General features: G+C 34.2%; 2 protein-coding genes across 6 annotated transcripts in view; one reads left to right on the forward strand and one right to left on the reverse strand.

Moving 5' to 3' along the window:
* On the forward strand, positions 1 to 13,768 carry LOC146528721 (non-lysosomal glucosylceramidase). The gene is made up of 16 exons (XM_085202857.1): positions 1 to 504; positions 601 to 689; positions 768 to 945; positions 1,313 to 1,475; positions 1,796 to 1,922; positions 4,947 to 5,243; positions 6,562 to 6,685; positions 7,197 to 7,322; positions 7,721 to 7,831; positions 8,437 to 8,551; positions 8,671 to 8,800; positions 8,885 to 9,094; positions 10,042 to 10,357; positions 10,726 to 10,941; positions 11,192 to 11,415; positions 11,598 to 13,768. The coding sequence occupies exons 1-16, from the start codon at positions 347 to 349 to the stop codon at positions 11,828 to 11,830; spliced, it is 2,817 nt and encodes a 938-aa protein (XP_085058983.1). The 5' UTR covers positions 1 to 346; the 3' UTR covers positions 11,831 to 13,768.
* stumps (DBB domain-containing protein stumps) overlaps positions 13,669 to 24,432 on the reverse strand; it is an 18,461-nt gene continuing 7,697 nt past the window's right edge. For 4 of the 5 annotated variants that reach the window (XM_085202855.1, XM_085202851.1, XM_085202853.1 and 1 more), the window contains exons 4-15: positions 19,234 to 19,351; positions 18,542 to 18,768; positions 18,287 to 18,453; positions 17,916 to 18,060; positions 17,599 to 17,750; positions 17,220 to 17,352; positions 16,699 to 16,889; positions 15,782 to 16,622; positions 15,622 to 15,696; positions 15,438 to 15,535; positions 15,183 to 15,319; positions 13,669 to 14,752 (exon numbers count right to left, since the gene is read on the reverse strand). In XM_085202855.1, the coding sequence (XP_085058981.1) occupies positions 14,563 to 14,752; positions 15,183 to 15,319; positions 15,438 to 15,535; positions 15,622 to 15,696; positions 15,782 to 16,622; positions 16,699 to 16,889; positions 17,220 to 17,352; positions 17,599 to 17,750; positions 17,916 to 18,060; positions 18,287 to 18,453; positions 18,542 to 18,768; positions 19,234 to 19,351 (2,474 nt within the window). In that variant the 3' untranslated portion in view covers positions 13,669 to 14,562. Of the gene's footprint in view, positions 14,753 to 15,182; positions 15,320 to 15,437; positions 15,536 to 15,621; positions 15,697 to 15,781; positions 16,623 to 16,698; positions 16,890 to 17,219; positions 17,353 to 17,598; positions 17,751 to 17,915; positions 18,061 to 18,286; positions 18,454 to 18,541; positions 18,769 to 19,233; positions 19,352 to 23,518; positions 23,867 to 24,432 lie in introns of those variants that run through there. The other variant, XM_085202856.1, reaches the window with a different exon arrangement.

A 24,432-nucleotide genomic window follows, 5' to 3' on the forward strand; every position in this document is an offset into this window, starting at 1 on the left:
CAGAAGCAATTAATGCACGATTTCCACTTTTCAGTTTTCAGTTTTACTTTTTCGTTAGTTCACTACGCTCTATCTGTTAAGATAAAATCTGGAAAGAGTTAACGATATGTGAATTATATTAGATGTGTCATTATATTCGACCAATATTAATATAGTCCATTAATTAGGACATACTAATTATTGTGATAATATTTTTCTTTTCTGAATATTTCTTTATTATTTTGTACAAATATTGTGTTATTCGAGTTCTAACTATATAATATCTTAATTAGATAACTTATCTAAAAAATAGTGCTGTTAATAATATTTTTTATTAAATATATATTTTATAAAATAACTTTAAAAAATGGAAACTGAACCAATCGGAGATCAAACAATTGAATTGGATGAGCCACCAAAATATGGTTTGAAAATTCCTTTAAATCATATATTTCCGCTTAAAACCAAGCAGTTGATTATACCTAGGCCTAAACAAATTTTTGAAATGATGCCTCTAACTACCAGGTAAGATAAGTAACATTAAGAGTTAGATTAAGTAAGAGTGAGTGTAAAATTTGACTAAAATTGTCGGTGTATTTTTTAATATTTTATTTCTTTTAGGTATTTTAAGTATTATATAGCTAAAAAAATACAAAAAAAACGTCCTATCATGGATTATATTCATATGATATCAGCTCAGAGAATGTATGGTATGCATTTATTTTACTAATATAATTTCTTATTATAATAAAAATAGAATGTTAAATATTAAACTCAATTTCTTATAGGTTGTCCTATAGGTGGTATAGGTGGTGGAACAATAGGTAGAGGTTTTAAAGGAGAATTTTGCCGTTTCCAACTCTATCCTGGAATTTATGAATATGTTACTGTACCAGAATGCCAGTTTATTATAAATATCAGAAATGAAAAAGAAACAATTTTTCAATCTGTACTATCTACTTACAAGTAAGTACAAAATGTGTGTTTTTTTATGGATAATTATAGTCCTGCTAATATTATAAATGTGATATTTGTAAAGAGTACTGAAGGGAGTTAGATAAATAACATATTGGATTTACAGGCCCAGTCCAGGCCCCACGCTGAATCACTTATATGATGATTCAGCTTGGGACCTTGAATATTCAAGACAATCCTTGCATATATACTATTTATTTTAAGTATTACAATACAATATACTATCATATCATTTCTACATTTTTTATTTTATAACTCTTAGCATTTTTATTTATTTTATTAATACCATTTTACAATTTTTTTTATATATATATTTTTTATGTACAATTAATATTTTCTTATTGTATTATTTTAAAAGCAAACCAAAAAAGTCACCACAATCATGGGAATGGAATATAAATGGTGCAGATTGTGAATATACAGCATTGTATCCCAGAGCATGGACTACTTATGACCTTACAAAATATGGAATTAAATTAGTTTGTCGACAAATATCCCCAGTGATACCACATAATTATAAGGTATGCATATGATAACATAGCAAATATTTATTTAGAAAATGTATAAAAATTTTAACATAGCGGGACTCGAACCCATGCCTGGCAACAATCGACGCCTTTTAACATGGCTTAGTGGTCAGGGCGCCTGGACGGTATCCAGATACTGTCCAGGTGCACTGACCACTAAGCCATACATTCTCATCAAGCTAAGTTCAAATTATTATATGCTAGTCATAATTTGCTAACTATGCTAATAACATAAATAAGTTGTCTTTGTTGTAAGTGTATACATATCTCATATCATCTCTTATACTTTGTCACTCATGAGTTCATGTTTTTAGGATAGCAGCCTGCCATGTGCTGTTTTTGTATTTTCTGCACAAAATGTAAGCAATGAACAAAGGCATGTTAGCATAACATTCACATGGACAGAGGTTTTGGCAGACCCTAATAAGAAGAAATCTCTAAGTAAGTATTAAATATTTTTTTTTTTCAGAAAGTACACTAGAAACCTGAGAATCAATATTTATTATTGTGCTTAGCATTTGGAAAAACTGTTCAAGAGTAAGTCGGGCTCGCCCCCTAAATTTCCTACGCTGCTATGCGGGAAAAGCGTTCTTCTTCTTTGTGTCAATGATTGGAGAATTCATATCATATTCTGCCAGTATTTAGCCACGTCGACTGCGGCATCTGTTGCCTCCATCAGATCGTCATGTGAGCAGGTGAATGGACATTTCGGGCAGGAGAGTAAGTGTGCCATCGTTTGTGGATCGGCGCCACAGTCACAGGGTGACTTTTCCTCCAGTTCGTACCCCCATCTCACGAGAAGCTCTGCTACGGCCAAGCTGGCTCCGTAAACGATTAAGTGACTTCCATGGAAAAGCGTTTATGTAACGGGACGATTTTGGATTCGATCCCCAGTCGAAGAAATTTTTTAATATTTTCATTTCTTCGCTCTGGTGTCGAGGCAACGAGCAGTATTGCTTTCAGAATTCGGCGGAAAAGGGAGAACAGAGTGTCGTAGCATTAGGTTCCCTCTACCTACCTTCCTGTGTGCGGGATACAGCGTGAAGCTGAAAAAAATATATACTCAAAATATCAAAATACAAAGTCATGCAAATCTATAATTATAAATTTCTCTTTAACACTCATTTCATTCAAAAATAAAACCAAAATAATTGGCAGAATCCCAATGTGTTTACACAATGAGGTGGTCCTTGCTCATACTGGCATCTGATAACGTAAATATAACAGTTTATACGAATTTAAAGTAATTAACGCAGTACCAATATAGTCTTACAGTGTATTACACAATTAATTGACTAATTGATTTTATTATCTGTAAAATGTTTTCAATCTTATAATAAAGATATAAATATAAAGAAAAGATAAATGAAACACCTGGTTAACACTTATCTCCTCCGGTTGTTATAGACACGATAATGTTTAGTCATAGGAATATAATATATTATTCGTTTTTATTTAATTTAAATATGAATATCTTAAATACAAGATGTATTTCCTTCTATATAGTAATTTTTCCTAATTGCAAAACTAAGAATACTCTGTTCACGAATTTACTTCGAAGTCATCGTAGCGCAGGCATCGCTTGATTGGAAACACGATGGTTGTAGGTTCGAAACCCACTCGGGAAAGGGCAGTGTTGAATTTTGCTCTAATTCTAGTGGAACGCTACCTACCTACACTGCCATAAGTGGATAAAGCGTAAACCTAAAAAATTAACAATTTGCTCCTCATTACTTTCATATTAAACTTTTTGTTTTTATATATTTATATATACAGTGGGTAAAAAAAGTATTTGCACACCTAATTTTTTTTAAGTTACACCTAGAAAAACACAGAATGATTTAAGTTAATTATTGTATTTAATAGCTTAATCTATATATATTTAGAATTGATTATTAAAAATTCTTAGAAAACAGAAATAAAAAAATTAGATGATAAAAACACCTTTTTTAAAGTCAAATAAGTATTTGCACACCAACCATTCCCTAGATACAATGTTATTCCCGCGACATTTTGTCACTTTAGGTAAAATGTGAACATTGTATGTATACATGTGAACATCGGGAAACGTATTTTAATAACGAGACATTTGTTTAGTGTTCAGAAAAAATCTTGAAGCCAACATGCCGAAAGAATTTAAACTGTCGTTATCGACGCGTGAAGAAATTATTTTACTCCGTAATGAAGGTTGAAGTTATCGCCAAATCAGGTCAAATTTAAAGTTAAATTACTCGACTGTGTAGTAAATTATAAAAAACCGAGAAGAAATGGGTAGTGTTGAAAATAAGGAAAGGTCCGTTCTTCCGAAGAAGCTCAGTACGAGAGAAAGGCGACAAATTTTAAAATCGGTAAAAATAAACCATTTACAAGCGCTCAAAGCTTAGCAAATGATATCGCGTCAAGTTTAGGTAAGGTTGTCTGTGCCCAAACTGTAAGAAACGTACTGGGTAATGGTGGTCTTCGTAGCCGAACAGCGAGGAAAAATTCTTTCATAAGTGAGGCCAATATAGCAGAAAGACTAACTTTCGCGAAAGAATACTTAAATACCCCTTTAGAATTTTGGTACAATTTTATTTTTTTCTGACGAAAGCAAATTTTATCTTTTTGGAACGGACAGAGAAACATTTGTATGGCGCAAGCCAAATACTGAACTTCAGGCGAAACATGTGCATAGTACAGTTAAACACGGCGGTGGTCTTGTGATGGTTTGAGGCTGCAGGACAGCAAATGGTGTGGGAAACTTGGCTTTTATCAAAGGAATAATGAAAGCAGTAGATTACGGTAAAGTGTTGCGCGATATTTTGTTTTGCAGCGCATCGAAATTAGGCGTAAGTCAGACATACTACTTACAGTAGGACAATGATCCTAAGCATACAGCTATGAAAACTTAAGGAAGTTGTACAAGGGTGATGTACAATGTCCGTAGAATGCTGAAAACTCCGCCATAAATGCCAGACATCCATCCAATTAAAAATTCATGGCATCTGCTGGTTTAAAATTTGAGGAAAATGAAATTTTTAAATAAAAATGATTTGAAGGGTGCTTTGGTAGAGAAATGGGCACAAATGTCGATTTAAACAACGTCCAAATTATTGGAATCGATGCCAGGGAGATTGCAAGCCATCATTGATGCTAATGGAATGCACACAAAATATTAAGTGTCATTTCTTTCATTTATTATTGATTTTTTTTACAAAATACGTACAAACCGGTTAGTGTGCAAATACTTATTTGACTTTAAAATATGTGTTTATACCGTCTCATTCTCTAATTTCTATTTTCTGAGAAATTTTATTAACCAATTCGAAATATATATAGATTAAGCTATGAAATACAATAATTAACTAAAAGCATTCTGTTTTTTTGTAGATGTAACATTAAAAAATTAGGGTGTGCAAATACTTTTTTTACCCACTGTATAAGCTTAATTAGCTAGCAGGTACATAAAAACAATATAAATTACAGATAAATTAGACCTGGAGAGGTATTCAGAAGAAAAAACGTGTGGGGTAACATTAGAACAGAAAGTGCTCGACCTACCTTGTACCTTTACAATAGCTAAAAAGAAGCAGACAAATGAAACAATTCACGAAAGCTATTGCCTATGGAATTCCACCAAAACGTCCAATTATGTGTGGGAATGCTTAAAATCACACGGGAAGTTAGCACCTGACCCCAGTCAAATGTCGAAGCCTCCCAATTTCGGTGAAAAACCAAGCAACAAGAAGGATAATAAAGAGAAGCCTAAGAAAATATATAAAAGTGAGTTATATGTATTTTAAATTATAGAATAATTTGTTTATGCTTATTCATGTAAATCTTAGTAAACTTCCAACTTTTATTGAAAAAGATTGATAGCCATAACATGTTTGATGAATATAACGGTGGCTGTAAAGGAACTTCTTTTTATCTTTTTTTTTAAAGTGCACAAACGCAGCGCATTAATAAACTGAATATTATTTCAAAGATCTAGACTTGCTGTAGTGGCATATATATAGCGTAGGTTACACTCGTATTTCTAAATTGAATTTATTTTAGAATACGAGTATTTAATTTCTAAATTTATTATTGTGGAAACTGGTTGTCAATAAAGCTTTAGAAATATTACTCTTAATTTTAATTTCAAGTAAATCATCTAATTGTATATGAAATTATCAAGTTATCAGTCTGTTATTATTGTTACACATTTATTATCTACATTATACATACATATGTATATATATATATTTTATGACCTGCATTACAGCTCTAAGCTCGAAGTCTAAAGTGTTTAGACTAATAAATGACTGATGTTTATATAAACAACAGTGCGTTGGGAAGCTTATACATTTTATATTTAAGTTTTGGTTATCTATGGTCAAATGACGTAACGATTATAAGTGGCCCTTTTTTATTCCATGTCCGAGAAATTGATTCATCAAACTTTTAGATAAAAAACCATATTATTTCCTAGTGCAATTTTTGGTGAAAACATTTTTTCGTCTAAATTATTACTGTTTAATACTTTACTCGGAAACAATTAAAATTGGCCTAACAAAATAATATATTGTGACAAACCAAATTAAATTGTTACTAACAGAATGTTTTGCATTTAATTTTTATATCACGGTGACTTCGTCGAACTTAAGTTTATCTATGAATGTCACTTTATCATTTGTTCTTAGTGATAATTTTTTACTTGCTACTCATGAAATAAGTAAATAACGCTATTTTATACATTTTAAACTTCACGCTGTATCCCGCATGCAGCGAGATAGACGGAGCCTAGTGAAGAACCTAGACAGTCCGCTCTCCTCTTTCCGCCCATTTCTGGAGGCATTTCGAGTTAAATATCGGAACTCAACGCTGCTCTTTGCATTGACACTAGAGCGAAGAACTAAAAGTATGAAATATTTCATTAGAAGGAATCGAACCTAGAATCTGTAGTGTTTACAGTCACACTCTTGTGCACCTGCATCACTACGTGCCACAATTATTTTTCATTATTAATAATTATAAAACATTATTTAATAAATAATATATATTATAGTCTTTGTGCGGTGATTAAAATAAGAATCTTAAATATACATGTTTTTTATAGATGATTCCATTGGTTTGTCAAGCACTATATCGTTGGACCCAGGAGGATGCGGTTCAACTGAGTTTTGTCTTGTTTGGGATATGCCGATTATAAAATATAAAAAAGATAGTAAGATACATAAAAGGTACGGTTATTAAATACAAAGAAATATTTTCGTTTGTACTGTATACTGTGTTTTTAATATAATTCTTGTTATGCACTGTTAAGATAATCACTACTCAACACATGCGGTGGAAGAGTGAATCAAAAAAATATGAAACAAATAAAAATATTTTTTACCTTCACCCTCTATCTTGCATATAGCAGAGAAAATAGAAGAAACGTAGTGCTTAATACATTTCATTTCCCACTCTCCGCCCATTATTTCTTTATCAGAGCGAGCTATTATTGTCTCAATCAACAATAATAAATCTAATTAATGTAAATGTAATTAATCTATGTAATGAATATAAACAATTAAAGATCCAAAAAGACGTGTCGTCCTTATCCCTCGCCCTTGCTGTTGCTTCCCTTCTTATATTAAATATACTCGTGTTATTCATCTCTTTCACTCGAATATTTAATTTTATGTAGAATTATCTAGTAACATTTTTAGCTTTCCTACATTCATATATATAATTTGGCTATTATTTCAGGTTTTATACGAAATATTTCGGTAGTGATGGCATATCTGGTACTAGTATAGCGGCGTACGCCCTTATGAACTATAAAAATTGGGAAAAGCAGCTTGCAGAGTGGCAAGATCCTATACTAAATAACAAGTAATTTATATAATTTTACATATTTACTTATTAGTTATTATACTATATTTTTTTTACTTCACGCTGTATTCCTTCTATAGCAGATAAGACAGGGGGAACCTAGTGCTAAGATTTCAAGGCAACACTTTCTCTTACCAGAGCGCATAAAAAAAAAATCATCTCCTGAGTTAAAAACGAACCTACAAGGGTCGCGTTTACAGTCAGACGCAGTGCTGCCGTGCTACGACGGCTTCGACTTGCTTTATTAATAATTTAATTAAACACATATTTCATTATTATCATCTAACGATCATTATATTTGTAAAATAATAATTATAGTTTATTTTTATCTTATAAAATGTTTTCGTAAAGTAAAATATAACATTATTTTGTATTTAATGTCCCATATGGTTCTCCAGCAATATTCCAGACTGGTTAAAAAGTGCCTTAATGAACGAGCTTTATTTCATCGCGGACGGCGGCACCATATGGTTCGACGTTTCAGACGAATTTCCCGAGACTGATCCAAGGTAAGTATACTTAAAATCAAAACTTAACTTCACATTGTATCCCTAGCGGGGAAGCCAGAGAGACCAGAGCGCCAAACGCTACGGTCTCTGCATACCTCTTTCGCCTCGTCCACTGTCATTAACATCTTCATACACTCCCTCTGGGACGTTCTTATGTTTCTTACGTGACTTTCCTCCAGTATCTTTGATACTGTGTTTTCGAAGGCCAACCGAGGTCTCCCCAGCCTCTCTTACTCAAAATGAAAATATCTAATTATGCTTAATTTGTTGTTTTTGATCTTCATTCCGCATCTTGCGTATATAACTTATGTGGTGGTACTCGAGGTCGGATTGTGCTTATTATCATTGTTATCATTCCCCCAATGGGGATTGAGCCCACAACCGTCGCATTTATATTATTTTGTAACGTATATACACCAGTTTTTAAGTGTTTTTTGTGTATCTTATGCGAAATCACACAAATTTACCCTATAGTTTCACCTGCTATGATTTTGATTATACATATACTAACTACTAGAGCTATCCATTTAAAATAATTCAAAAATCATTGGGATACAACATGTAATTTAAGTATATAAGTATTATACTGAGAATTTTCATTTTAGACATGAACTTGGTATGTTTGGATATCTGGAAGGACACGAATATCGCATGTATAATACGTATGACGTACATTTTTATGCGTCTTTTGCTTTGGCACAGCTTTGGCCAAATTTGCAGGTAAGAATTATCGTTTTATTCTACTCAATTATCTAAATTATAATCGTGTATTAAGCGTAAAATTTATTAATGTAATAAAGAACCGTTCACATATTACATTGTGGTAATTGCACTTACAGGTTGTGCTGCAATACATGTTTCGAGACGCGATAGCGTTGGAAACGCTAAAGTTGAGGCAGTCACTGTACGACGGAAAAGTTTGCAAATTCAAAGTCAAAGATTCCATCCCTCACGATTTGGGTGAACCGGGTAAGTTTCATAATTATGATGCCCGACCGACTGTCAAAATGGATTTACGTGTTATTATGTAACATGTTATTCTATGACCGTCAGACGGCGTGCCGTTCACACAAATAAACGCGTACAACGTTCACGATGTGTCCGAGTGGCGGGATTTGAACCTGAAGTTCATCCTGCAAGTGATGCGCGACTACCGCCTGCTACGCGCGCACCACGCGCCCTTCACCGCGCCTCGCTACCGCTCCCTGGCCTACATCGACGACGTGCGCGACGGACACGACGACCTCTACGTGCGCTCCACCGGTACGTGTTAGGGGTGTCCTTGTTAAAGCAATATCTATGTTCAATAAATAGCAAACATCGATGTTTCCTGGAAACATCGATATTTTTGAAGTTCTGCTTTATGAATCATTTGTTGTTTTATTTCTCTTAGCCTTAGCGCGCACTGGTGACTTTTGTCACGGTGACAATAATTTTTTTGTCACTGACATGTCACCATACTTTTCGCGACTGCGCGCACTTGCGATGACAGTGACGAAACTTTTTACATTTGATAAAATGGAACTCGAAGAGATGGTTGTCTGTGCACTTATATTAAGAAATAGAAAAAAAAGCAAACGTACTAAATATTGGCTTTCAACTTTTCATTTGTCATAGAGCAATGGCCTCAACTCAATTTCGTCAATCAGTATTGTCATTGTCTATTTTATTTTCATGAAAACACACGTTTTGCCTTGGTGATGAACTTGACGCCATTCTTGAAATAAAAATTCGGTGCTGCAATGCAACACGCTGCTGTTTCAAGTTTATGCGGAAGACGACTAGTATGGAAACCGCAAGGGGGAGGTGACATTTAGTTGCTAATGCGCGCACGGGCATACAAATCTATGGACGCGGTGACAGTTGCGTCACCGGCGTGTTGCCGTCCTCCGCGGACAAAAAGTCACCCAATTGTCACGTATCCAAATGGGCGCACCTTCATTAAGTGTAATGTACACGGTGACAGTGACGCAACAGTCACGGTGACAAAAATCACTAGTGCGCGCTATACCTAAGACTATTGTAATTTGTATTTGACCGATAAGTGACTAGAAACAAGAAACTTCATTTTCTAGTTACAGTTTTGCTTATATATCTGCTGTTATTTAAAGATGACGTGACCTTCACGACGCCGAAGAATCAAACCGGCTCAACATACTCAATTAATGAATTCCGATAATATTTCCGTAACATCGATATGTTTTGAACAGACGGCGAGCAGATCGAGGAGGCGCCGGTGACCGCGCCCCCGCCGCCCGCCGCCCCCGTGTCGCCGCCTGTGGCCGCGCACAGCATCCTGGAGCTGCTGTACGGCGGCGCGGGCGAGGAGGCGGAGGGCGAGCGCGCGCCGCCGCCCGCGCCTCCCGCCGCCGTGTGGGGCGCCGAGCGCTACTTGGCCGACCTGTACGCGCCCTGCGCCGCCCTGTTGCGCCGCGCGCGCGCCTGGGACCGCGACGCCGACGGCCTCATCGAAAACGGGGGCTTCCCCGACCAGACCTACGACGCGTGGGTCATGACCGGCCCGAGGTGGGCACCAAACCAAACGGATTAATTAACCATGTTACAAGAAAATATATTCAGTCTTAATAAGACTTTATTTATTTTGAGCCTTTTGTGTCGATAGTTTTGATTCATCAATTAGATTTATTAAATTTCCTAAGATTTAATATTTTTAAATATTTTTTATAGACAGTCTACAACAAGAGACGACTTGAACTTTTCTAGAAATATTCATTTTTTCAGTTGTCCGAATCATGAAAAGTGAAAAAATAATTATTGATTTGTTATATTTTATCTATCTACCGTTACTGCAAAATAAATCAAAATTACTAATAATATAATATATTTTATACCTATACGTTATATTATTTTAACATTTAACAATAATATTTAAGCGCATACTGCGGTGGCTTATGGGTGGCCTCCATCAGTGCAATGAAGACGATGGCGCGCATACTAGGACATGAGGACGACGAAAAGGAATTCTCGAAGCTTCTAGAACAAGCTCGAACCTCCTACGAGAAAAAGCTATGGAACGGCTCATATTATCGCTTCGACACGAAACCCTCCAACTGCGACGTCATCATGGCAGACCAACTGGCTGGCCATTGGTAAATATTTCAAAATTTTCAATTTGACACATTTGTTAATAGCGTATTTTAGCTTTGTGATACATGTCACATAAAGCAGAACGGGCAAAGCTGTAAAGACATTTTTAAACGCAATTCATAACAGTATTTACGCAAAAAGCTGAGAATGTGGTGCTTAATTACAACGCATTCTCAGTCTATCCTGCTATATGTGGGATACAGCATGAGCGAAACATAATTTGCAAAAAAATAATTTACAAAAAATGTATAGGTTCCTCCGTGCTTCGGGGTGGACGGAGCAAGTGTTCCCCGACGCGAACGTCAAAAAAGCTTTGCACACTATATACGAGAACAACGTGTTGCGCTTCATGGATGGCGGTCGAGGCGCTGTCAACGGGTACGTGCGGGCGCGCGGCGTCGATACCACTGCACTGCAGAGCGAGGAGGTGTGGACCGGCGTCGTATACGGCCTTGCCGCGCTCATGATACACGAGGGTGAGTGAGTGCACCACAACCGAGAAAAAGCTTAGTAAGAATATTTTAGCCTTATCTTTTGGCCTTTAGTCTAGTAAGAATATTTTAGCAGACGATACTTAAACGATTTCCGAGAGTCGCGAGTTCGAGTCCCGCTACCATCAAACTTTGATTTTTTTTAAAACAATTTTAATATATTACAGGTATGCACGAGCAAGCGTTCGCGACAGCGGGCGGGATGTACGCCACATTGACTCAAATGGGTCTCTCGTTCGAGACGCCCGAGGCTCTGTACGAAAACGGCAACCACCGCTCCGTGGCCTACATGCGGCCGCTGGCCGTGTGGGCCATGTACCAGGCCATCCTCGCCAAGCCTGGCCCGCCTCTGCCGCACACCAGCAATGGTCAACCACACCACGTCAAGAGCTCTTTATAGTGAACGCATTAACTAATTATTGGCAGTGGCTTCAATGATCGATACCCATTCGGTGGAATGAATTATTTCCGCTTCCGCGCTCAGGTCTAGAAACAAAACGTGACTTGAAATCCGCCATTCGACACACGATGTCTCGAAAATTAGGCGGAAAATGGGAAACAACAAAAGTGTCTTAACACTTAGTTGACTCCGCCTACTCTCATATATGCGGGAAGCGAAGACCAAAAAAATTCACCAAAATCCTTCGTGCCAATTGTTTATAAATTGGATTTTTATTTTTTTGTTATATCTTATTATAGTTTTAAACGGAAACCAATCTTCTTTAAACGGCTGCTAACGGTGCTGAATAATGTTACCAGGAGCTATTCATCCGTCTGGTAAATTATTAGTATTATTATTCAAACTAAATATTATTATTATATTTAGTTTGAATCATTGGATTCATATTTACAACTAAAACTGTAATTGTAAAAAATCGCCACAGTAAAATTTTATGGTATATATTAAAAAAACATATTAAAGAGCTAAGATATGCTATTCAAAAGGGACGTATACGATTCCTGATACGTTTTGATTCTTAAACAGAATTTCAATATGTTACCATTATTTAAAATCTAAAGTGAAATTGCCTTATAAAGACGCTTAAATACATTTAACATTAAGTCCAGTCTAATCGTCCTAGACGAACTTGACAACGTGATTTTGCAGTAATCATGTATTTTTTTTAGGAAAATATCTTTTACGGATAATATTAGCACCAATTTTTTTCTTTTCACCAAGAGAAAGGAAAGGAGAAGGGGTAGGAATGTTTAATTTTATTTAAATAGGTTAGAACAGGAGGTAGCGTTTCATTTTAAAAAGACTTCACATACTGAAAAGCTATAAGTGGCATTATAAAAAATGTTATGGACAGGCAACAGGCACACATTGAAAATTATATTACTATAGTGTATAGCCGTATACGTACGTATGTATAGCCGTTAGGCTAATGTAATTTTTCTTTAGAGCTCTAAAGCTTTTTCATAACTGAGTTACCGACGGAAAAAACACAAAACTACTTGACTTGGAAATTTGAAACTTGGCATAAAAGCAGGGTAGGTTAGGGAGTGCAGGGGAGCACTAAAAATATTTTTTTGGAAAGTTCTACGAGAATGAGAAAAATTGCTATTTTCTACTTTACGTCTTAAAATGTACGCAAACAAAGTTCTAGTTCATATTTTAATTTATAGGGAAAGTGCAATGGTACCTCCTGTACTATAATAATAAAGTAAATATACAAGACATAATAAAGTAACGTGTTTTTAATTTTATTTTTAATTGAGATGTTATATTTTTTGCTAATACCAAATAATTATATATTACTAAAAATATATGTATTGAATTGCAATAATATATAATTTAGCACTTGTTTATCATGCCGTCACGTTATTTAAAATTTATTACTTATATGAAACAGCACAATTTAGTTTATAAATTTAAAATTAACTTATTTGGATAGTTTTTTGTAAATTATTATACACGAATAAAAAAAATAGAACAGAAATTCTAAAATTGAAAAATAAATTGTGAGTGTAGAAGCGTTTCTAATTTTCAAGAATCATTGAATGGTTTCATATTTTACTTTTTTACAATTATTTCATAAACATATAAATTTATTATTTGGCCTATTGGTATTCTTAAAATAAATAACGAGCCATTAAAATAAGAGGCCACCCTTACATATTGATACGTAATAAACGTAAATATTGAAATATATATATATAAAAAGAATTGCAGGTTATTTAACTTTATGCCGGTAAAGATTTAATAAGAAACTAAGGGTAAATAAAATATAAAAATAAATGTTTATTTATATAAATTTATTTTCATTTATATTTATAAATTGCAATTGAATTATAAATGCATTTCGGAAAGACAATTACAATAATTTAATAAAAATTGTGGTTTTATTAATATCCTTTTCCCTGGACATTTTATAATCAAGTGTGCTTAATATTACAAAATATTTTTATATACTACGAAAGGCATACTAAAATTATTCTTCTTATTTTTGTACCATTAATAATAAAAGTTAAATTTTGTTTAAAAATAAATAGAAATGCTCAAAATTACTTATATATTAGATCTATGTACAAATATTTACAATGTCATGGAAATTAAAAATGATTTTCAGTCTTTACATAATAAAAAAACAGTTCATGGTCGCAGACAGAATGTGGTCTAATCAAAAAAAAATCCGGTCTTTTTGAATTGTACAGATTCAATTTCAAATATAATATTAAATACACAGTTAAAATGTGTTCTATTATTTGTCATCAATGATTTCTCATATTTAGGTACTTACTTTTATTTCTCTCTTATATGTAGTTAGGTAATTTTAATTATACATTTATTATGAACTTATAATATTATTATGTCGTCTATGGTTTTTCGGTAAACTTACTTGATATTAACTGATTAAAGCTTAAACCAAGTCACGTAATTAATTACTGGAACTTAACTAAAAGATTATTGTTAGACTAGCACAAACATTGTAATACATTAAGTATTGGTGACGCAAATGGTTTAATACATTCTTCTAACGCAGTGTTATTATTTATACAACGCCTTTATTATTTTAATGTATAACTTTGTATTCAAAACAAATAAGGCTGATTGCCGTCATATAACTGCATTTATATACTTATGAAGACCGCTAATTACTTTTTTGTTATAACATAATATTTTTTGTTTCACGTATGTGTAGCAGATATGTTCATATACAAATGTGCTCCGTCACGGTCGTCGCAGCGACTTGCGACAGTTCTGTCGCGCGGGGTGAAATTTAGTCGCAAGTGTGTCGTGCTCGTGTCGGTTTCGCAGTCTAACCTCTCTCTAGATGCTGATGCTTCTCTTTCTACAATCGTGGCCATGTGTAGGCCCCTGTTAATAAAAGATGTAACATGTAATTAACGAATTTAATTCTATAAATTTGAGATTTTGCCCAATTTGATATCTTAAATAAATAAATTTAAAATCTTTATTTTAAGAATAAATAATTATTTCAATTAACAATTAACATTATTAATAAAATGCTAACAACATCTAAATATGTGTATGCATACTTAATGGTCGAATTGAAAACGATGGATAATGGTATACAACGACAGCTTCAAATTGATAAAATTACCCATATACGTTCGATACACGTACTTATAGTATATTTTATACAAACAATCATCGTTATGATATTATGTTAAAAAAAACACTAATTTATAAATTATTATAAATTAAATTTTAAGATTTTTACAAGGATATATGAAGTAATATTTAAAAATATCTAGTAAATAAGCGTCAACAAAAGTATATTTACCTATTTTCGTGCTTAGGATGTCCAAATGTGGTAAATTGAGGACATCCGTTGAGGGGTCGCGGCGGCGGAGGTATCAAGTAGTCATCAAGACGATTGTCGCTGTCGCATGAATTCATCGTCAAAGTACTCGCCGATATCTAAAAATAGAGAATCGAATTTTATATCCTGAACATGCCTATCTATAATTTTTCAACAATAAACCATTTTTATTTTATAATAATATTTTTTTAAATATACGTGTACTTGTATAGTTACCATGGATCTAGCTTTATCATCTAATTCGGACTGGACGCTATTAGTTTCACCCACACTTCCGCCGCTCACGGTACTGAGGCGACCCGACGACGACGAACCTTCAATAAATATTGAAAGATAAAATATATGTATATAATCATGTAAATGAATACAATACACAAATAACCTAACATAAATAACTTACTGTCACTTAAGCTGCTGTTAGGTCTTGTGTTACCACTTCTTTTTTCAATTGTACCAGTATTATTTGTATCGTTATCTGAAACAAAAAGATTTCCCTTCAAATTTATGATACAATTATTAATTGTACAATTTTTTATTCTTCATGTAGATCTCTAACTTACGTTTAGATTTATTTTTCGAAAACATTTTCTTAACCCTCTCGAAAGGCGTGGGGCGCTTCATGTTGTCTTTTATTTTCTGTTGGATTTTATCATATTCATCTCTCATTTTATTTAACTGTTCCTGTTTCTCTTTTAAAGATTGTTGAGTTTCGTTTCTGTTTTTCCATTCCATGACCAGTTTCTCTACTTCAGAGATGGTAAATACGTTATTTTTAAAATCTGTTATAATCTCCGCTAGCTCTTCTTGGCCGGTAGCATCTTTGCCGGATTTAACGCTGCCACTATTGCGTACATCTTTCATACACAAATTAAGTTGACTAATGTCACTAGTTGGAGTGTCAATACTAAAAGTCTTAGATTCTTCGGTGGGAGAGTAAAGGAATATATCTGAAGGTTGTGGCATCAGTCTGGAACTGTTGGCGTACAAATTGTTAGGTCTAAATTTTGGACTCTCTACTTTTATGTTCGAAGGTTGCACGAGGTAGTCGTGCTCTATTGCTTGTTGAATTCGATCTGCGGTATCGTCATGTATTTGAAAGTCGTTTTGGTAAAATTGCTCTTTTACTCTCGGCAACTTTAAGTTTGGCTTTTGTTTCTTTTCTTCTTTCTTTTCTGGAGTTACTTCCAAATTCAGAGTACACGCTTCGCTGAACGGGTCCGTCAAGGTGTTCTTTTCCGATTCCGCGACGTTTTCACGATCAGGTGAATCAACTACGTCGGTACTTTCAATAATGCAGAGCTCCTCTTGTGACTTGTCGTTCTCTTCATTCTCATTATCGTCTTTATCATTATCTGACATATTCTTCAAATAGTAGTACATGTTCGAGAACTCGTTTATTTTCTGTAAAATAATCAAGCAGGTAAGTTAAATTGCTAACAGTGTAATATTAACAAATAAGGTAGGTAACGGTGATTACCAGATGGTCGGCTAGCATGTCAGCGAGACGGCGGTGCTGGTGGTCGCGCGCGAGGTCGGCGGGCGCTCGGCGGCGCACGTTGCGGAGTGCCAGTGCCGCGCCCCCACCGGGGCACTCCAGTAGCTGCCAGCACACGCGCTCCAGCCCGAAGCGCGCCGCCCAGTGCAGCAGCGTCGGGTACTCCTCCCCACCTGTAGAGAATGACATATATGTAGGTAATCACACGTTCGGAAGGGTACACAGAGGGAACCTAGTATCGTCATACTCTGTCCCTCACGCAACGCCCAATTTTCGCGTACCTTTTATGTAAACCTAAATGGAAAGAAAATTAAAATAAAATTACTCTCTCGAGTGGAGTTCCCCATTTGTAGTAAGACGATCGGATTAATGTCACCACCATAAAAAATTGAAGTATATTACCATAAAATTTTTGAACTATACCTTTTTAAAATCTATCTTGGAAAATATCTAAGAAATGGAACTTGTAATGAAATGGAAAAAAATGTTCATAGTATACTTACTCGTCATATCAGATTTAGGGTTGTACTGCTCTGTAGACGACAGAAGATTAAAATGCGGTGGGATATTCTTCTGGAATGCGTTAAGCATCCAACTATCTAACTGTTCCTTATTCGTAGTTTTAAAACCTAATGTCTGTAAAAGTAGAAACAGTTAAAAATATGGTAAAAGCAGCTAATAATATAACGTTAGAGGCCAATCAAAAAGAAGCACAAAATGTGGCTGTAAACGGGGAAATGAAATATTTAATGTTTTAACATCTTCGATGTGGTGTCGAAATTGAGGAACAGAGTGTTTTAACACTAGGTTCCATCTACCCACTGTGATACAGCGTGAAGCTGATTTTTTTTAATATAAGGAAATGTCTTCATGTTATATTACCTGGCACATAAATTCTAAAGGATGGTCGGACGCTCTCAGCAACTGATCCAACTCCCTCAACCGACTTTCACACTTAATTTGTCTTCTTCCCAAAGATTGTCCATTCTTACTAACGCGCACCCACACTAACATGGACACTTCCAAGCATGATTCTAAAATAAATATACAATAAAGTATAATCCAATACATTTATATATTCACATTATAAAATATGTTCTTAAAATTAAATTATAAAATTTATTTGTTTAATCGATTAAATAAATCTATTTTTTAATGTTTTATATTATAATTTATAACGTAACTATAAAGATACTTACCCGGTATATCAAATTGTAACGTATAAGGGTTCCTTTTTTTAAAAGTTGGTATGTGAATAACCTCGCCTTTTTTGTCAACCATAATCTTTATACTGTCTTCTTCTCTGATGGGATCGTTAAGAAGTGCTATCACCCGACTTTGACCCTGTGATAACGTGAAAAGTTAACGATGATGACTGATAATAATGACAATATTGTGAACAATAATGATAGCATTCTAAACATCAATTGTTTACATTTTTTTATTGTTAGGTTTTAGTAAATAAAATATTCTACAGTGTAAATTAGCAGGAATCACATTACTATGTCATTAGAATTATTATAGAGCATTTATAATGAGCGTAACTTAAAAAAAATATGTAATTACATACAATTTTAACTTTTTTTGGTACAATGGAGAAACTTGTTCTGTCCGTTGCAGTGTCTTTACAGTCTTTTGTTCTCAATATTCCAACTGCTGCTGTGAGAAATGTATCTACGAACGACGTATCTTTTTCACGAACACACATCATTTGCCACTGGTCAATTGTAGGATAATCTGTAAAGTAAATACATGTTCTTAATAAAGCCCTTATCTTGAAAATTCATATATACGAATAAAATTTAAGAAATAAATAAGTACTTACCTTCGCAATTATTAGAAATAACATGATTCTTTTCCACACCCAGAAGCATAACTAAGACTTTATCAACTTTAAACAAATTCTCGCAATTCAAATCTCGTTTTAATTCGGACATTTTAGACGCGAGATTCGGGCAGAGTATAACAATTTGCAGTTGAGCTTTTGCCAACTTATCCAGTTTTTCTTGTGAATCTGAAGACATTAGTTCCTCCGCTTTAATTGGTGTAACTCTATAAAAAAATCAAACATTTTGTAATTATGGATATACTTATTTGTGTTTAAGTTTTACAGAAAGACATATTAAAAAAAAGTAAAAATTTAAATTCATACAGGTCTAAATTGTAATATTTACCTACTTTATTAATTCTGTGTACTGGCAATAATTATTAAATTAAAAACGGAAGTCTCTTATTTAGAAGTTACGCAATGGCCGCCCTAAGTAGGAAGTAATTGCATGTTTTAGCTAAGGTTTGTACGAGTACTTATATGCCCTTTACATATTTTTTGTTTAAATTTACACAAATTTATCACGGGTGCAATAACAATTAATAATACCTTAATTTACAACAATATAATGAGTAACTTCTATAGTTTTGACATATCGTATGTATATTAAGTTGGTAATGGTGGTATCTTACTAATAAATAGAAAAACCACCAATACATTATCTATAAATAATGAAAAACTAAACACACCTGTAATGATGTCTCGCTCGCTGCGACATGATCTTGTCAAAGCTGGCCACAAGATAGTCAGACCAGAGACCACTTTCCGGAGATCCCGAGCTCCATAATATTGCGATGTCTTCCATTTCTATAATAAAAATATATATATTATATTGTTGTCAAACCTTGCAATTAAAATTATTGTAATAAAAATGAGACAACAAAAGCGCGGCGTTAAGTTCTGCAATTCAACCCGTATATAAAATAAATGAACTTTGGAGAAGGAATCGTCTTATCATGAGACTGTCTCTATCTACGATGAAAATAGATGAGCAACACTTAAGTTAAAAATTAAAACAGACACAGTTGTACGTGGTTAGCAACTAAACTGAACATTTTTTTTACCCTTAAGACACTTCCATTCCCACTTTTCACCGAAATCTGGAGACATTGCGCTTAGAATAGCGTGGCGTAACTCAACGCCGTGCTTTGTTTCGTTACCAAAACGAAGAAATATAAATATTAAATGTTTGATTTCCCTGAATAGGAATCGAAACCACAACCTATCGCATTTACCCTTGTACCCCTGCGGCACTCGCACAAACTAAACATATTAAGATAATATAGAACACACAAGAAGCAAAGCTGATTGATTCTCAGAAAGCCAGAACAATATAGTGGTGTCTGGTCATTACCCAGATGTTTTATTATTCAGTTGACGCTTTATCTAACAAGGAAGTGCCCTACACCCTAAACGTTAGCCCAGCATCAACTAAGATTGATACACTGTCGAGATACTAAGTTTATGTAAAATGGGTAATGTTTAAAGGAAGTGACGTTAAGGATAATCAATTGGTGTAAGCGATGTCGTTCATTTCATATCTTGTTGGGTTCGATGTCTGAATCAAAGTTCAAAGGTCATCGTAAAGCTCAAGGGAACAATTAATAAGACATTTTGTAGTTTTATTTATGACTACAATATTAGTTTTTAATAAAGTGGTTTCCATATAAACATATTTAAATCCCATCTGTATTCCGCACGCAGCAAGGTAGGCAGAGGGAACCTAGTGTTACGACACTCCGTTTCCCACTTTCTGCCGAATTCTGGAGGCATTTCGCGTTAAAGCTAAGTGTAAAATATTCTACATGCACAGATTGCATTTAAAAATATCTCGTAATTTAGATTAACTCTGCAAAGCGCAGTTTAGATGATAAATTGCGACGACATCTGTGCGTTATTACAGCTGCCCGCCCCGCCCGTAACCTGACCGCTCGTACTGAACCCTTGTGTTGCCTTTACAGCTTATTCTGGATGCCACTTGAAATTAATTAAAACGACTTAAGATGAACATATTCAAAAATAAACTGCAATTATTGATGGTCAATTAAGCATTAAACTTTATTTAAGGACAGTTGCGGTCGCTGAGTCAAAATCATCAAATTAAAAATATTCTTTATTCAAATAAACTTATTATAAGCACTTTTGAATCGTCGAATGAACATATGAACAAAAAGCTACCACCGGTTCGAAAGGCAGTTCTGCTGAGAAGAGCCGGCAAGAAACTCAACAGTTGCTCTTTTCAAAATCAATGGTACAATCTATTACATTTGCTGGCAGCTATCCTGCATTACATTCAATAGACATTAATGCCATACATGTTTATCTTCTAAATATTCTTGAACAGTGTAATAAGCTTTACTTGTTAGAATTTTTTTTACAGATATTTTAAATTTTGGAAGTGGCAAACCTAGAATACACTGCGGAATTTTATTATATGTTATACACGAAAATCATCATCTAGAAAACATATTTCTCTCAAACGCAAGTAAGATTTGAAACATGCGTCGCGTCGGCTGTTAAAAGTTTTTATTGCATCTAGCGCTGCGCATACGCATCGGTTGCTTACAAAATATGTTATGCACCGGGCGCGCGCACCGGAAATTCATACGGATTTATACTCACCCACCTCTGCCGCCAAATGAAGACCCAACTAAATGTAATATCCGTTTCCTAAATAGACAAACGTCTATCAGCGTGGCCCGGAATAACTATAGCCGATTAGACTCAGCGGTTACATTTGGACTTTATTAAATATCTCTAGGGTATGTGGAGAGTATAACAGGATGGCGTATCCATTATATAAAAATAATATAGCAACTGTTGCAAATTGAATAAACACGAAATTTCTCACTATAATTTCATGCCTTATCCGTTAAGTTTCCAAAGCAGTAGATATACAAGAAAATAAGTGATATTTATCATGTTTGTTTTTTGTTCAGAGGATGGTTATGGCTGAACCGATGGCCGAACACCGTCTGTTTTCAGTTCAATGGCCGATGTCTTTGATGTGCCGACTGCCGATGCCGGCTGAAATATTGCAGTTTCCTACAACGGTACAGTCCGTCAGGTGCCTTTTTGATCTACTGTTTTCTCGCATAAATAATTTTGGTCGGAGTCTGTTTACCATAAAATGTTCTGGGCTTTGTCTACGAACTGGAGCATCAGAGTTTACCTCTATTATGGAAAACATCTGGTGTATTTTTGACCCATTTTAATCAGTAGGTAAATATTGCAAAATTATGATGAAAATTTAAGAAATACTTAGTTGTAATAAATCATAAAATAAGAACAACAGCATTTCTTTTTGTTTTTTTAAAAAAATAATAATAACTTAACTTCACAAGAAAAATTACATAGAAACAAAGAATCTGTTATGGATTCATTCAACATGAACATGAACTGTGAGCTGGCGGCGTCGCCGCGAATGATTCACTATATTAAAATAAATTTTTCCTTCTTTTTCTGTATGTTCACTGTTCTTAATCATTGCAATTTTATACTTTCTGACATTACAGTAATTAGGGCAGTTTGAAAATACGAGACTTATTCATCCGACCCCGCTATACATTAGTCCCTATGTATAAATAGCATGAAAAATTGTAGCTTTAGTATTAGTCATTAAAAGCAAGGTACGTAGAGTAGATACCTATATTACATATGTGACCCGAAATCTGATATTTTAACCTTGAAATAGCATGTGGACATTTGTTGGAACGAAGCTCTTACAGAATACATATTGTTTTGAGTTAATGGATTCCTCATAAGAACGTAAAATAGAGACTCATATATTTTTACAAAATAAACATTTTCAAATGCAATAAACATAATAATTAATCATTAAAACAACATATGGACCTAACTACATATAAAAATAATATTTATATACCAATATATGTATAGGATAATATTTATTGTAGGTATATACTTTATAAATAATATGTAATAAAATAAGTTTTAATTAAATAAACATTTAACTAAGTGCCTACCTGTAAATTTATTTTTATAGCAACAATGCGCTAAATACATAGACTTGGTACACTTACATCCTATTGTATATTCCACGTATTCGACCTAATTGTAGCAGGTGAATAAATCCAGAACTTTAAACAATCATAATATTATGTTTTAAACGAAACAGACCAAGTAATATTAACAAAATTGCGCAAGAAGTTTTCATTACTGAGCTTTGAAAATGCAGATTCTTCTAAAACTTAAGGATAATTACCTAAAAACGTCTATAATAACAGAGTAAAAACATTTTTCTATAGAAATAATGTTTTACCGTCAAATAATATATATTTTTATAGCATGGGACTATTTTTAGAAAAAATCATAAACTTTATACAACAAAAAAAAAAGGAAACAAATCTTTACGTAGGTGATCTTTACTTTATGTTGGAGAACAAAACAGGCGTCTACATTTATATTCTTACAGCGGCCACATTACGGGAGTAGCTTCGATGCATGTAAAGTATACCTACCATGTTTATTCTGCCAGTCCTGCCATCCTGCATCCGTAATATGGACGAGGCGTGAGGACGCACAGTAGGCGATTTTCATCTTTAAAGCGAGTACTATAGGGACGGCACTAGTTTTTTTTTTTATAATAAAAAACGTTACCGGCAAAATAACATTTTACGGTGTCCTTTTGACATTAATTTAAAAAAAAACTTTGTAGGATAAATGTATTGCATTATACAAAAACTAATATTCATTTTATGCATAGTTAAATAGATTTTTCAAATAATTATTATCGAAAATATTTTGATAACATACGTATATATTTTAATTCACACTAAAATAAAGAAAGAAATTTATTAAAATTATTGAGTATCTATATAAAACAATTATAAATATTATTTTAAAGTTAATAATCAATGGGAATAACGTGATATATTTTTAGTAACATTAAAATTTTCATTGTTATGAAAAAATGTAATATGCTATATATAATAAATAATAAATAACACTCACTTGTGTTTCCATCAGCTACAGAGTCCTCAATTTTATCCATGGCTAACCAAATAGTTTCTATGTTGTTAATTTAAATGTATGACATCGCACTGAACGACAGAATGCACAAGGAGTGGGCAAACCGTAGCCCTGAGAACAGAGACTCGCGAAGTGGCGATTCGCGAGCCGCGACTCCTGGCGGGGACCAGCGCGCCGGCGCGGCGGGAGTGCTGCGTGGCGTCAGGCGGCGCGCGCGCACGCACCTCGCATACTAACCACGTTGAAACCCAAGTCCACCGCGTCAATAATCGCGACACCATCTCTGACGATGACGACTATCTTGTCAAACAAATATGGACCCACATTGGGTCTTAAGTAAATATTCCCCAAACGTTATCGATCACCAAATACGTTGGTGCAAACACTGGCACGCTCTGATTGTATTCTAAACGCATCTATCGATAAGCTTAATCGCGTTATATAGAGACCGCCTCTTGTTGATTCTTGATTGATAAGAGAGCTTACATTGTTATATTTCTTGTGAATTTAAAACTTTAATTTTGTTTTAACTGATAAATAAATAATAATGATTATTATTGCATAATTTAAGCATATCGTCTTCTCTACTTACGCGGTGTTAGGACTATATTATTAAATATGCATCGGCACGGAGCGCCGTCATATTTTTCTAGCGATAGGTAGGTTAAGACAATGCATTTCGTTATCATTGGAGGTCGAAGAGCTCGGGTGCAACGGTCTTTACTGATAATAACTTACGTCTCTAACGTATTGTTTACGACCATTTATCACGCTGACTGCTGTCCATTTCTACGTTAATTATTAGCTATTAATAGACCAAATTGACAACAAAAGCTTCTTAAGATAAATATTTTGGTAAGAACAAATTTCAAAACGTTATAAATATTGGAGCTATA

Source organism: Heliconius melpomene, chromosome 19 (genome assembly GCF_056956725.1).
Source record: "Heliconius melpomene rosina isolate 202511_hmr_F chromosome 19, ASM5695672v1, whole genome shotgun sequence".
Classification (NCBI taxonomy): Eukaryota; Metazoa; Arthropoda; class Insecta; order Lepidoptera; family Nymphalidae; genus Heliconius; species Heliconius melpomene.